The 15,456-nt window shown below is 38.0% G+C and overlaps 1 protein-coding gene across 1 annotated transcript in view; it reads right to left on the bottom strand.

Moving 5' to 3' along the window:
- Positions 1-11,214: 11,214 nt before the first annotated feature.
- The window catches only part of OLFM3 (olfactomedin 3), a 48,604-nt gene continuing 44,362 nt past the window's right edge, over positions 11,215-15,456 (bottom strand). The window contains exon 6 of the mRNA XM_036387977.2: positions 11,215-13,974. Coding sequence (XP_036243870.1) covers positions 13,297-13,974 — 678 coding nt within the window. The 3' untranslated portion in view covers positions 11,215-13,296. The remainder of the gene's footprint in view (positions 13,975-15,456) is intronic.

The following is a 15,456-nucleotide window of genomic DNA, read 5'->3' as shown; positions in this document are numbered from 1 at the left end:
TTTTTTTTGTTTGGTGTACAACACTAACTACTGGACAAATAGAAAGGAATTAATAGAAATGCTGCTAAATATTTCTCCTTGCAATTTGAACAATAGATGTTTCTTTTGCCACATATTATGTAGCAAAAAATCACATTTTTCAATCATATTTCGTATTTGTTGGAGGAAAAAAACAATAGTTTGTGTCCCTAGCTACTCATATAGATACTGTAAATTTTCCCTTTGTTTTTCCAAAGATGAAAAAAAAAATTGTGGTGCTTTGATTTTCAAAACATTTTCCATGTCATCTTTTAAAGAAAGACAGGTATTGTAAGTGTATTTAGCTACAGACTCTTCTAGTTCAAAGAAGGGAAAAGAATAGATACAGTACTTGGCAGTCCAGTCTTTTTTGACTTAACACATTGTTTTTCTTCCTGCTGTGGCAGTTTAAATTTATGTATGGTTGTACTGCCAATGCAGTGTCTATCCATCGTACATGCCAGATAAAGGTCAGAATAGAAAAATGCCACAGCTTTAGGAGGGGAGGATTAAAAACATTTGTCTGAGCTAAAGCACTGGAAAATTTAAATCTTGATTCAGTCAACTACAGTTTAATTATATATTTTGATAAAGTTATTTCATTTAAGCAGACACCTTGTAGGGTAAATGAGCTCTATTAAAGTAATCCTAACTGATGATTTTGCAATGCACTGAAGTGAATGAATGGGCTTCAATGTTAGTTAACCTCCACTGCACTTTTCATTTTATGAATATAATTTACATTAGAGTGCACATTTAATCTACTTGTCTTATTTGTCCTCATGATCAGTGATGGCCAAGGTATGGAACTCTGAAATAGTCTGTAGACTCCACACTTAACTGTATTTTGTCACTCAATAATCTTGTCAGCTGCTGCACTTCTGGTTTTCAGTAGCATGAATTTGGAAACTGCTGAAGGAGTTGTCTTAAATCCAGGTGCCTCTAGAACATTACAAGACAAACACAAGATTACGTGGCTGCTCCTGAAGTCACGCACACAGACACATCTCTTTCATTTCTTATTTAGTGTTTAGAGCCTTTCTTTCAGGGTTTTAGCTTCAATGACACATTGACTTGTTATCTGGGCTAAACAAATAACATTGGCTTCAATTCAGGTTTGATGCTTTTATGCTGCTTGAATGATCTGATTGATTATTTTACACGGTGTTCCTGTGTGGTATGATGTGCTCTCTCATATTGTAATTTTCAGTCATGTATCACATGAATTCCACAAAACCAAAAAAATCCACCATTTCTGTCTTATCAATACATCCCTAAAGGTCCCCCAAACAGTAATTGAAATACTTGCTGCTAGCCGAGTGTGAAGAAACTGAGACACTTTGTTTGAATCTAAATATGGCCATGCACTAAGAGCATTTGGAATTGCTATAGAATGGAGGAAAAGATTAATATCAGCTGTCAAAATGAAGCTCCAAAAGTACATTAAAATGTAAAATATAAAACTTAATCATGGGAAAATCGGGGTAGAAAATGCCATAAAGAGATTCCTCAGAAAGCTGAAGACTTACACTAGACTGGTTAAATGTGCATCCACAGTTTTTCTTAACCAGCAGTCTCTGGAAACAGAAAATACATTTGGCTCCACATGCTTATCTTTACTCATGCAGCAAAAGTAGGCTGCTTGTGCAGCCACTACCAGGGCATTATTCAAAAGAAAATGCTGTTGCAGTGTTGGTAATGAATGGAACACTTTCTAAGGACACTGAAGTAACCTTAGAGAAAAGAAAGAATAGCGCCAAAACAAATCTTTTCTTTCTAGAAGTTATTGGAATATTTTATGACTTGCATCTTCTTTCTTTACCTGTCAAAAGTGTTACAGAAGAAATTTCTCTCCCTGTTGAATAAGTTCCCACTGTATTAAACAAACATAAAAGTTTTTTCATACATCATTCTCTACATTTAATGACATCTTTAATTTTCAGAGTATTTGGGGGGCAAATCTGGTGTAATCCCTTATTCTGTATCTCTGGCCATTATGCAAGGCACAGCAAGAAAAGTGTTCATCTCCAGGAGTTGTTCTCATGGTTTGATCTTTCTAACATTCTTAAAAGTACTTAAGTGATTTAAAATGGTATTATCAGTAACTTCTTGATTTAGGGAAATTAAAACTAATTTTTTTAGGAATCATCATTATTCTGTTGCTAAGGGACAAGCCAAGAATGCTGGCTGATGTTCTTTCACAAACATAATCCCTTATAACATTCTTTCTATGTATTTATGCACAGAGCTGCTGATGACTGAATGGGAATAGGATTTAGTGGGATTTAATAATATTCTCAGTAGAAAAGCTTAACTAAATATGCAAGTTCTAGTGGGAATTTTCTTTCCCAAAGATATTTTATAAGCATTTAGATACTTTAAAGTATACAAAATAGTGATCCAGCTCTCAAGAAGAAAAAGTAAGTCTCCTCAAAGTATTACTGTATTAAAATGTAGATCTTTATAGAAGCTGATACTAAGCTCATGAACATAAATCATGGGATTATTTCTTTTAAGGCTTTGAATTGCCTGTTCTCGTTCTTGTTATTGACTACATTCAATACAGTCTTTTAATTTATGCTTGGTATTGTCCCAAAATTGGATAAAAAGAATTATCCCAGAATGGGATAAAAAGAAATTTCCCACAGCTGGTCAATGATAAAGAGGGATGAAGTAACCAGCACCAGCTGGGCACTCCTCCCCATACAGTCTGAGCCCCCTCCATAAGATGTGGAGTTGTTGTCCTGAGAATGTCCTCCACTTTCCAGGAGTGACAGGTTTGACACAGCTGCTTCACCCTGGTGTGACAGCACAGATAGAAATTTAGCTGGAAAACTGACTGTTTATGCAGGTTTTTGCTCCACAAGGTAGCTGTGAAGCTGGTAGAACCTTTTTTCCCCCCAAAAGGCCTTGGCCTCGATGGTTGTGAACATCATGAGTGATATGGTCTGGCAACTTCAGCTTCTGTAATGAATTATTAACAAGAGAAAAGCTATTTAGTACCTCTGGAAATTGTAGCTGAATGCTAGGATAGCATCTCAGTATTGTTGTAAGGGATGCTGATGAATGGGCTCTGTAAAATTGAAATAATGGAAGAATCTTTAGAATATTAATGCGGTAAAAGCTGCCTGTCATGAGTCAGTGACACAGCAACAATTGGTTACTTAGTACAGGTTTGGAGAGTCTTGAAGATGGTTTACTGAGCCAGAAAATTGTCTAATAAAGTGACATTTCCATATAGGTGTTTTGTATAAATTTGTGGTTATTTGCTAAATTACAGTCCATGTAATTTTGTAATATAGTGTGAAAAGTATTTATTTCAACCATTTCTGCTCAAATTAGATGGATGGGCCTGGATCATTTATTCAAGAAAATACTTCCTGAAGAAGTGATAGCTATTTTAGAAAGAAGAAAACTCAGATATCACAAAAAAAAGCAGAAGGGTGAAGCTAGTGTCTTCATACATTCTCTTAGAAATACTTCTACCCATAGCATTTTAATGTAGTGACATAGAAGCTGAGTAGACAAAGGAAATATTCACATTGAACTACTGCATCTTCAAGGGTGAAAACAAACAAAAATTTAAAATAATTGGGTTTCTGTCTTTGATAATAAAATTAAATGGAAATATGGAGGTCTCTAACTCACTCCTGTGTATTTGTAAAATAAAAGGGGGTGGTTAGAAAAGAGGGCTTTTATTAGCAAGTATCATCCAGGCACAAACCATAGTGATTAAAAAGCCAGACATAAATGTGTAGAAGTAAGGGTCATGTTATCTGGTGTCTAATACCTGCCCAGATTATCTGGGTTGTGGTTATTTCAGTCTGTTTGGGTTTCTGTGAGCCAGGCTGGGACAGGGTGAGTCTACTGCCTGAAATTTGCTTTTTCTGTTGGGCAGGCATTGAGGCAGAGCAGAGCCACTGAGCAGAATCACTTCTGTGGGGACTGGTGGAGTTCAGACAGTCCCTGTAATGCTTCTCTTCTGCCCCAAAGAGGTTTAGAGGTTTACTCAGCCTAATCCATCAGTAGCTCACTCTTCTCCTATATAGCTATTGTAACATCTTTTTTTCTTTTTTTTTTTTTTTTAAGGCAGTTTTCTTAAATTTCTCTGAAAAAAGAGAAAGTCCATTTGTTGCATCCCACTGTTGGGGTTCTTGCTTTAACATTTATATTCCACATGCCTAGTTAACTTTACTATAGTCAAGACAGAGGCCTGGAAGAACCTATAATTCAAGGCTGTAATCATGTCCCGAAATCTTTCTTTTCTGTTTAACTTAATCTATAAACCAAATCAATGAGTGCCACGTTTATAGGCCATGAGACACTTATGGCTGTTTTTCTGTTTACATAGCAATATCTATCTAGTTGTCTATGTTCTACATTCCCTCCGAGCATTTTTGGTTTGGTTTTTTTTTTAATTTAACTCCAGATTATTCCATTTGTCAATTACACAGCACCCCACATAGTTGTATCAGCTCAAATAGGCTGTGAGTAGGCTGTAGCAGGACAGAGAGGAGATGAAAAGAGGGAAGCTCTTTAATTGCATTTACTACTACTGAAATGAAGTGTAGAACTATATTCTTTAAAAGCTTGTGGTTAGTCTTGATTCCTGGCAAGTCTGTAACAGTCATTGAAAAAACCAGAAATCATTCTACAACATTTACAAGTAAATCACTTATCCAATATACTCTCAGTCTAATTTTTCTGTTAATGACAATTGTTAAAATTGATTAAATGCTGGTTATTTCATGTATATTGCCAAAAGACAGCCCAAAGTAACCATTGCTTAACATTATCTGACTTTTTGGAGCAAAAACTCACAAAGGGTTACTCGTAACAACTTTCATGGGACTTTCTAGATCAGTAATTTCCATAAGGGCAGGAAAGTCCCAATCAATGAGACAATTTTTAAATGTGTTGACCTTTTTATGTTTCTTGAAGCGTTGCTGTGTGCTTATTCAGTTTTAACAAATCTGAATGGAAGAATGCACCCAAAAGTGCTGATAAACGCTTTAGATCTAAATCTGTCAGAGATTCATACAATCAGAGTGTAAATCTATACTGAATAATGCATTACCTAATCTGACCTTTCCTATTTCACAGACCATTGCACTTCTCCAAAATTGACTCTGGTATTGGTTCCTTGTTGAGTCCAATAGTTTGGGATTGACTGAAGCAAAACAGAGGTGAAACTTCCCACTGTTCACACACCCTCAGCATCTCTGGGTACACAAATCATTCAGTCAGTTCTCTTACAGCTCTTATTGGTAGAAAAATATTTTCAGATATGGTTTCTTAAAGCCTCTTTTAAAGTTCATAGCATTGTTTATGTAGAAGGAAATGGAAGAGTATTTGTTGAAGAGATTTCTAATTAATTACTTGAAATGCCAAAGGCCCTTTTCCATAACTTAGTGAAGCACCTTGTAAAAGGGCTCTGAAATTTTACAGGGCAGGGCCCAGTAGTGTCAGTGAAAGATAATTTAGCTATTAATAATGATAGGTGCATTCACACAGACAAGACATCCAAGCATGACAATGGGGCCAATTTCTATTTCAATATATGTTAAGTGTAGGCTATTTAAAATGGGATATTTGGTAGGCCAAAGGAATCCCTATTTAGTAGAAGATGACTAAGGCATTCCAAAAAGAATACAAATCAGAAAAAAAAAATTGTAAAAAACCCTAATTAGCATTTCTAGACTTGCTGTAGCTATCTGCTTATTTATCAGAATTTCTGTAATAAATCTAATAATAAATCACCCTGGTCTTTCTCCCCTAATTCCTGGGTGGCCAGATGGCAATCATGAACAAAATGTTCCTGAGGAATGTGCCACTGAGTGGAGTAGCTAGACAGTGGCACAAAGCTTTGCAAACCACTTAGACACTGTTTACACTGATTGTTTTCTTACAAAGCCTGTCACACTGTGGAGTCTGCTTGACTTAATTACGGAGATTCCTGTGATTATTTGGGTGACCATTATGTGGAGCACTAATGTGGGTTTTTTAGTGGTGAACCACTAACTGTGGGTTTCTCAGGAGTATCTGCTGAGAGCTTCACAGTTTCCCCAGTATGAATATATTGCTGTTTGCACTGCATGGTGTGGCAGCTGCCTGGTCACTGGGGGCTGTCGCTGTCCCAGCCTCTCTGGCTGGCTGCACCCTCTGCAAGGCATGGCTAATTTTGTTCCAGGTAGAAGAAATATCTCCATTTTGGGAAGTCTGGCTAACAGGGGAGTAGTTTTTTTACATTGCATATTGGATTGTTTTCTGACTGTTAATGCTTCAGTCAGTGTTTAAGCTCTTGCCCACACATGCTGTATCTCTCCAGGCATGGTTGTAAATATCATGTACAACCCAGGTACAGTCATGTGTCTCTATTTACATCTGCATCTGTCTATATTATCTGCAAAATTGATTTTGTGCTTTTTCTAAGTGTAGTTTGGAAAGGAAAACACAAAGCTGAAATTTATGTAGCTCTTTCATTCATATGTATTTGATGCACTATATACACTGGTTTCTAATTTTTATCTTCAATAGAAATATCATCCTACACTGTGGCATAAAACATTTTTATTTAAATGTGTTTTCTGCTTCTAATTTAATATGGCAAATAAGCAGTGTTCCATGCTCATAATGATAGGATTTTAAAATTTTTTGTCTGTTGAATGACATAAGTATTAATTTTTAGATGATACATAAATAGTCAATTCCATAATTACCTACTCATGTAACGCATTTTATTATTCAGTAATACCAATAAAATCAACTGAGCTAGTACTTGGAATATTCTGTTGAAAAGCTGTGAGTGTTATTAAGCTAGAGCATATATTGGAAAACACTAATTGCGATAATTTTTTTACTATGTTATATTTTACAGTGTTATTGTCTTCAGATTAGGAGCTCTGCTGTGTGTCATTTTTCTGCTCTCTATCATGATATTGCATTGCTATTAGGATAACAGCATTTTAGCATTTGCCATAAGAGTGCAGTTTAGTATTTTAGAGTGTAATTCATTCCTGGGCACAGGGCCAGGATGAGGCCTGTGAATCTCCCAAATAAGTGTCAAAGCATATAAAAATTGTCATGTTTTCCTCCCTCATTTGGCCTGCTGAGCAGAACTGCTTTTGTAAATACTTTGATGAGAATTGTGCTGTGAGGAGTGCTAGTTCAGCGATGTAAGAGCTCAAAATGTGTTTGAGTAGGGACCTGCTGCTCCTCCTGAGCATGGCTGGGCTGCGCTGTGGGTCTGATGCCCAGGGATGGGCAGAGCTCTGTGCCCAAGGTAATGCCCATCCCTGATGCTGCCTGGTGTGGGAGCAGCCTTTGGACTCCTCCAAAGGGACCAAAGTAACTCCATATCAAGTGACATTTTTTTCCTCAGAAGTTACTGGAAGGGCTCACCCGTGGCAGGCATAGCATGACTGTGAATTAACCAGCCCCTTTACCAATGGACACAGGCCTCCTTACTAGGCTGAAAACAAAACAGGCATGGCATTAAAAGTCAGTGTAAGAGTATGGGAACTGAACTTTTGGACACACATATTTGTCTCAGCAGAAGTGAGCTAATGAGTGATACACTGACTTGAGAACTGAAAATCTAGCATCAGCTGCTGGTGAGCCAATGAAGCCCTGCTGGGCTTAAGCTGAGCACTTGTGTCCAAGGTGTTCAGCCTCAACACTGAGATTTGTACAAATGTCCTTTCTTCCCTGGCAGAGTGGGAAATGGTCTAAATTAGTGTCTGTAAATAACCTGCAGTGCTGAGGAGATGGCTGCTGCAGGAATGGCAGGTGCTGTGTGCTCTCCCCCAGGAACGAGCGACTGCCAGAGCCGCGGTGATGAGGAACCTCCCCAGAGCACCTGTCTGTCCCCGTGCTGCACTGGCAGGGACAGCCTCAGCCACCATCCATCTGGGGTGTCCTTCAAGGTGACAGCTAACCAGATTTATTGAGATGAGGGAAGCCTAAACAAATGGCCTGTTTGCATGGTGTGACACAGACCTGGAGCTTAACTCGAAAGGTGTAATGACCTTTGACAGCGTGCGCACTCAATTACTGTGAGAGCTGATTTCCTGCAGTTGGAAGTGCTGCTGACCACCTTGAGGCTGTCATCCAGAAGGGAGAAATGGATGTCTAAGCCTGCTGGGGATAATGATGAATTTAATTTGAATGAATTTCTTGCCATGGCAGATATGAAACAAAATATTTCCTTTAAAATAAATAAAAGCGAAGAAAGTTATCTTGAATCTGATTTAAATTATTTCTGTAGAGCAATCCATGATATACAATCAGTATTGCTTGTAGGCAGTTTTATGGGCATGCTGGAGCTAAACTGGAAAAATAAATTTGTACCTTCTCCAGATGAAACTTGCTGTATCATAAATCTTCTATGCACTTTGAGTTCTATCTGAACAGCCATTCATTAAACATACTACAAGATGAGAGGGGTTGGGGCAGATTCAAGTGAAGATCAAGATGATTAGAGCCAACAAAAGAAGGGAAAATACAAAGGAAAATAAGCTGGAATTGTTTGTGCATGCAGCCGATAATATGTGAGGGGAAAATGGGTATTTCTGGCCCAGTGGGTTCTTCCTGTTTATGTTCACTATAAGAACATTGTAAATAGGAATTCAAACTTCTGTACAAAGGGCACAGTAAAATAAGTAATGTTTTGAGATGTCAAATCTGAGCTGTTAGCTGTCATTTTCATGTGTCTTCATATACTTTCCTGTGCTGCCCTGGTCTATCAGTCACACAGTTTCTAGGGAAAATGGTACTTCTGTACAGTGGATGCAGAGGTGGAGCCAGAATGCAGCTGCTGTAAATATTGTATTCATTTATAGTGGCCTGTGTTTAAAACTCTGCCGTTTTTTGAAACAAAATCCTGGGGAAGCTTTGTTTCCCTTGGACTGCTAAAATGTTTCTTCAATGTAATTAATTGAATGTTCTGAAGCAGTAGATACAGGAGAAGTCCACAGGCTCTTCTGCCGATGCTCAGCTGACGAGAAGCCCGTGAGTTGAGTAGAAATTTCTGATTCTAAGAAAATGTGAATTTTCTTCCATGTCTATATGTTCATAGAGACAAATATCCTTGGTCTTTAAGAGGTTGGATGTTTTTATGAAAAGATGGTGAAATTCCTCTTCATATTAAATCAATCAAAATGATTTGTATTTTAAGAGTGAGGATTCCCTCCAGAGGTGGTATTGGAAGAAACAGAGTTTTGATATCAATCAAAATCAGTATCTATATTTATGAATAATCCCTCCTGAGTAATGAGAGCTGCTGAAAAGATGTGTCCCTTGTGCTCATGACCCTCATAGACTGACACAATGTGTGCTACATGTGTGAGAGGCTTCTGAGGAAAAAGAGAGAGATGTAGCCCTGTAGAAGTTATCTTGAAATGCTTACTAAATACTCTGATTGACCACAACTAGAAGTCTACAGAGTCCACAGATTATAAGAATGGCAATTAACCATAACAGCAGAATATTCAGGAGGATGATGTGCTTGCAGTTTTGAGAAAACTGCACACCTCAGTTCAGTGACTCTGTGGTCATAACTACTGCATCAATATAGAATCTAGTATTTAGTAAGCATTTCAATGCCATTTAGTAAGCATTTCAATTGATTATGACAAATTACCAGGTAACAGGTTTGTTGAGGCTGTGCTTTGAAACAAACAGCCCTTGCTGTGGATCCAGCTGCTGGGCTGAGTGACAGCTAGTGCCCCTGGGCTTGTCTGAAAAGGAGGATTCTTAGATATAAGAAATCTGTGATTAGAACCTTGTATCAATCCATCTCAGCCATTTTCTTTTAATTTTTCAAATTGAATCCCATCTTTTGCTAGCAGTGATTACAGTGCTGGGGAGGCTCCACACCACCCTTCCAGGGGTCTGCCTGGCACGCTGTGACACACAGGGCAGGCTGCAGAGCCTTCCTGCAGAGTAACAGAGCAACTTGGAGCTACTGGCTGGCACAAACTGCCAGAAGGGACCACAGAAGATTATTACTGTGCAGGAAGCTTTCTCTGGGAAGGTTTGTTCTCCCATTTTGTCCTGAGCAGTAGTCAGTCCATTCCAGGGAGAGTGCTATGGCCTTTGTGGTGTGCATTGTTCACCTTCCCTAGGCTCCCTCAGGCCAGGATGCCTGGAGGATTGGCAGATTTTTGTTCCTGGGGTAGATTTGGGGTTGTCTGCATCGCTCTCTGCTGCCAGCACAGCTTGGTGGAATTTAGGTATCCTGTTTTGGGTGAAGGAGTGATAGGGTCCTTTTACATGTTTATCCCTTGAAACAGGAGGTCATTAAGATACTGAAACAGACTTTACAATTAAATTCCTCATGTTTAGGGAATTTTTTTTCCCCCTTACCTACTACTGGTACCCCATTATCATAATAAAAAGTGCGTATTTCACCTATAAAACTTGTAGGTTGCTTCTGCATTATGAAGATTTTCTGCTTGTGCTGCCCAATTATGAAGGCAAAGCTTGTAACAGTTATAATAGAAATCTGCTTCTATTGAGGCATAGTGGTTTCAGCCTTATGGGAATATTATTTGTAATTTCCAATTTTGAAAAGACAGGGGATCAACACATTTACAGAAAAAACAAGTCCTCCTTAGCAGAAAGCGGTGTTACTTGATAATGTCTCACCATGTTTTGCATTGATTGTATGGAAGCTGTGATTTCATGTTTAAATATTGGAATGCAACCTGTTGTTACTAATTTAGAAGGGCAGGATTTATCTCGGTTCGACAAACCACCTTACAAAGGTGCTTTTCCAAACTCTCTTTTCCATCCATCTCTAGCACCCTGTAGTAGTGTTTTTCTTTTCTTTCACTAACAGGTGTATTACCCTGTAAATGGTATTGAAATCAGGTGAGACTAATCTTACTTTAAGAACTGTTATCAACCTGTACTACTGTATGTATGCTAATTACACAGTGTGAAATACTTATAAAGAGATATGGAAGTAGTCATTGTTTTTAGATAAAGGGATTGTGACTATTCTTCAAATTTATGATCATAGAGTAGAAAGAAGTTTAATTTCTCAATCTAATGACTAATGTTTTTACAAATGCTATACTGGTTGAAAAAAACTTCTATTTTCTTGAAATTACTCTGTACTGGGGAAAGGTTGAGATTTGTTTTATGGCTTTTGATAAAACTCTGAACATACTCCATTTTCATAAAACATTCCTGTATAACACAAAATACCTTTTTTAATGAATAGTCATATACACTTTCACATGTCATAGAGGAGGTTTCATTGTCAATACAGGAAAGTTGATTACAGGAGGGAAGTGATTTAATTTGTCTATTCAGCTGAACTGAGTCTGTCCAAATTCTGTGTAACTGATTGTATGGGATAATAGCTACCATTTCCCTAGACAGGAGAGGGGAGATGGGAGCAAGAAAGTAACTTTTCTCTGGTCATGTTGTAATGTAATTAGTTGTTTGCTTTTCAGGTTTTTTGCCTCCTTTATCAGTTTTTGAAAACTTATTAGCATTTTTTTGTTTTGCAACTGGTATGAAAAATAAGGCCATTTGTTCAGTTTCATGTGGGCTTGTATTATAAAGCATATTTGTAAACATATATAGACACATATGTTTATAAGAATGAAAACATTAATGAGACTTTAGGTGATCTCAGCTGGTACATTAGAACAACCAGCAATTAAAATATCTGGCTTTTCAATTTCAAAGGATATAAAAAACAGAAGCTCAGATAGTGTGAGGAACACAGACTTTACAGAATTTTTCAGATACCTGTCTTTTACCATTATGCTAGAGCCCAGCTATTAAAAAAATCTGATTGCTAGTGCTTAATTTCTTTCTACTTTTGCCAAAAGAGATACATAGCACCTCATTCCTTTTTTCTCAATTATGCACAACTTTCCCTGCCCCCCCAGTTTCTAATGAGATAGTACAGCAACCCCCAGTTTTCAGAAATATTTGTTTCTTGAAGTTTGGGTGTAGCAATTCTACTACCAGCAATTTCTACCCCAAACCTTTTTGCAGGAGCTTGGCCTCGATGTTGTTCCCTAACAAGAATTTTGGTGAACACCAGGGGCACACTGATCATCTGGGCTTTGCACCTTCCCTGCTGTATTTTCTGTGATTACTGTCATCCCAGAGAAGAGTTTTGTCAACAGATAAATGTTCTCCTATTATGAATAAGAAGACAGGCAGATGGAGAGCAGCTTTGCTTTTACCACTGCTCCTCAGTGCCCCAGAGCAGCACAAACACAGGATGCACTCCCACTCTCAGCTGGTGGGCACCAGCTCCTTCCAGCTTCTGGCTTGTAAAGTTCACAGCAGGGATAACTATAAACAAGGGCAGTCAAATGGTGGAAGGGAAGAAAGTAGGAGAAAAAGACTGAGAGAAGCCAGCAGCAGGAGATAAAAACTGGGCAGAGCAAATAATTGTAAAGCTGGAACTGGTAGGAAGCTTCAAAGTTGCAAATATGCCAGTAAGCAGCACTGGTGAACAGGGGATTAGGAAGCAAAGCTGAGAATATAAATCATGCATCTGAGAAGCTATTGGTCTTTCTCAGAAATAACAACCTTTTATCAGATTTTTACCACATTCAATTGACTCATAGCCAGAACTGCACTTAAGCTTCAATATATTTTATAAAAAATAGTACTTAGTTTACTTTCACATAAGTGAAGAGATACAATTGCACAATGGTGGTTACAATGGTAGAAATACATACTGTTGATAAAATGTTTGCAAGAGATTTAAAAACATACTGTACAGCACCACATCTGAAATTGGATGATGGCAAAATGAACCATATGCCTTGGCTAAGAAAATTAAATTCCTACTAAATCTGTTTTTCGGAATAAATAAAAAAATACAATGTGCAATATGTGTCCGACACTACTGAAATATTTCCTGAAGTTAAGCAATATATTAAAACAAAAAATGAGGTAAAAAAAGACATTCATGCATTTAAGCCACCATTAGTCTCTGACTCTAAAATAAGGCAGATCATAATCTTTTAAAAACTGTCTTTAGCCATTTAAATCCTCTTTAGTGCTTTTCAAGACAAGGTCTTGACAGACCTTGCAAAATCATGAGCTAAGATGCTTTTTACTTCTGACAGGTCATTTTTGACAGATTCAGCCATATTTGAGATGCATTACATAGTAGAAAATGTTGCTTTTGTTTAATGAAGAAAGAAATGTAAATTAAAAGGAACTGAGAGAGATGGATGCTTTTAGAGTTAATCACAAATGAGACTGCTTTGAAGGGAGGGAGGGGTAAGGGAAATAAAATTATGTGTCATCCTCAGTTTTAATGATGTGGAAAAGGGTGACGTTAAACAGGACTTGATGTCCATTATTCCAGGCATAGAGAGCTCTATCTCTTGCATTGTAGTCAAGCATGGATATATGAAAATACTGATTATGGAAAGGAATGTCTGTGTACTCATAAGTGGAGGTTTTTGTGGAGTAGGAGTAGTAGACCTTGGCTCCTGTTAAGTGTGAGTTAGTGACATACAAGGTGCCACAGATCATGAAGGATTCTCCAGCACTCCTCTTTGGGTAGCCCGTGCTCCAGCTCTTCAGCACCTCCAGCGTATCCTGGTTCAGCTGGCTGATGACAATGTTACCTGCGTTCTGATTGGTGGCATAGACAGCCCACAGCCCAATTTCATCAGCCATCAGGTCGATATCAGAGAAGCCACCCCAGGTGTAAGGGTAGACATTGTGGAAGCCAGCGTACTCCAGGCTACGCTGCGCCAGCACCCGCCCCGTGTCGAAGCTGTACTTGATGATGATGTTGCTCTGGTACTTGTTGAAATAGAGGGAGCCATTGTAGACAACGTGGTTGGTTCCTGCCCATTTGAATGGAAGGTTGTATGTCCTTGATTCGGCCCCACTGACGAAGTCTGCGATGGATTTGTATTCACGGACGATTTTATTGTTGGTGTAACTATCCATGTACCAGACCTGGAAAGGAAACAAAGATTGGGAATGACCGTCTCAAACATAGTGTGTGGTAGGTGATCATGATATGGCATTGGGGAGTGTCACGGTTTGGTGTCAATGTGTTTTTCTCTTCCGGAGAAGTCTCCATAACATTAACAAGAGGGACTTCTCTCCCTAACTGAAGAAAGACTATTTTAGAGGTGGTAAACTGACTGGGAATTTTAGGTTTTGTTTCTTTACATTGTCAGTGGGAAAGAAAAGGTTGTGGGGTGAGGAGAAGTGTTCTGAAGGGTTTGCTTTGATTCCTACTACTTTTTTTTCCTTTTAGTTACTGTTGGTAACATTTTCTTTTTACCCTTTTAAAGTTTTGAGCCTGCTTTGCCTTTCTCCTAATCCTATCTCACAGCAGGAAGTGAGTGCATGAGCGATTGGCCAGCACTGAAACCTGCCACGCTCTTTGGTGCATTGGCCAGGAAATCTTAAAATTGGGGAAATCTTAAATTGGCAAACCAAAACCATTACACAAAGACCTTGCAGAAAAAGAAGGAAAACAAGTTTTAGCTGTATAGCAGGCTACGAAAGTGCAATATTGGCAATGTTCCTGTTACAAAAGCAGGAGGAACTCTTGAATTTCTGAGTCAAACTTATCTGTACAGGTCAACTCTCAAAACAACTGTTACTAACTACAGTGTCTGCATTTTCAGAGAAATTTAATTCTGGGTTATTCAGTGTTTGGGCTTCTGCTATATTGTGCTTGCTTAAAGGTATTTCTAGACACTAATAATCTAAGAGAGAGGTGGGAAATGGCATGTGAGATAAACTTGAATTTATATTTAGGAATAAATGTAGGTAAATTTTTTTCAGCTGATTCTCTATTCAAAGAAAAAAAGTATTTTCTTAGTAAAGGAAACAAAAACAATAGTAATGAAACTAGTAAAGTTTCAAAGCCCTTTTCTCCCTTAAAACAGAATTGTTACTTTTTTTAAATGTTCTTTATACAACTTCCATTCCCCCATTTTATTCCTTCATATCATTTGCTTTTTCTCCTTTCATTTTCTCAGAGTTTGATGCTCTCTAAAGGTAATGGGGATTTCTGGGCTCAGGAGCAAACATGCATGGACACAGTGGGCAGGGGAGAACTGAACACAAATCTTTATTTATTGTCATTTTTCTGTTGCCTTTTCTGTTGCCTTCAGTTTTTTTTCAGTATTCAAAAAATTAATCTTGTGAGTTTCACACAAAGGAAACCTAGAGTTTTGACTTCCAAAGCTCTTTGATGAAGAGAGCATCTTCTCAAAACTGTAGCCAATTTGAGATCCTATTGGAGATCCAAATAACAAAACAATAACATAACTTGGATATGATAGAGCAAATGATCTGACCAGAGCCTATATGGGGCTGAATCCTGCAAATTTTAACTGTGCTGTATTATGGGTCCTGCTCTTGGGTTAAAATGTTGATGTTTGTTTTAGATTACTCTGGTTTTTAAAAGACCTAAGTGCA

Source organism: Molothrus ater, chromosome 9 (assembly GCF_012460135.2).
Source record: "Molothrus ater isolate BHLD 08-10-18 breed brown headed cowbird chromosome 9, BPBGC_Mater_1.1, whole genome shotgun sequence".
Taxonomy (NCBI): Eukaryota; Metazoa; Chordata; class Aves; order Passeriformes; family Icteridae; genus Molothrus; species Molothrus ater.
Note: the sequence above shows the minus strand (reverse complement) of the source record. Positions and strands in the feature narration are given on the sequence as shown.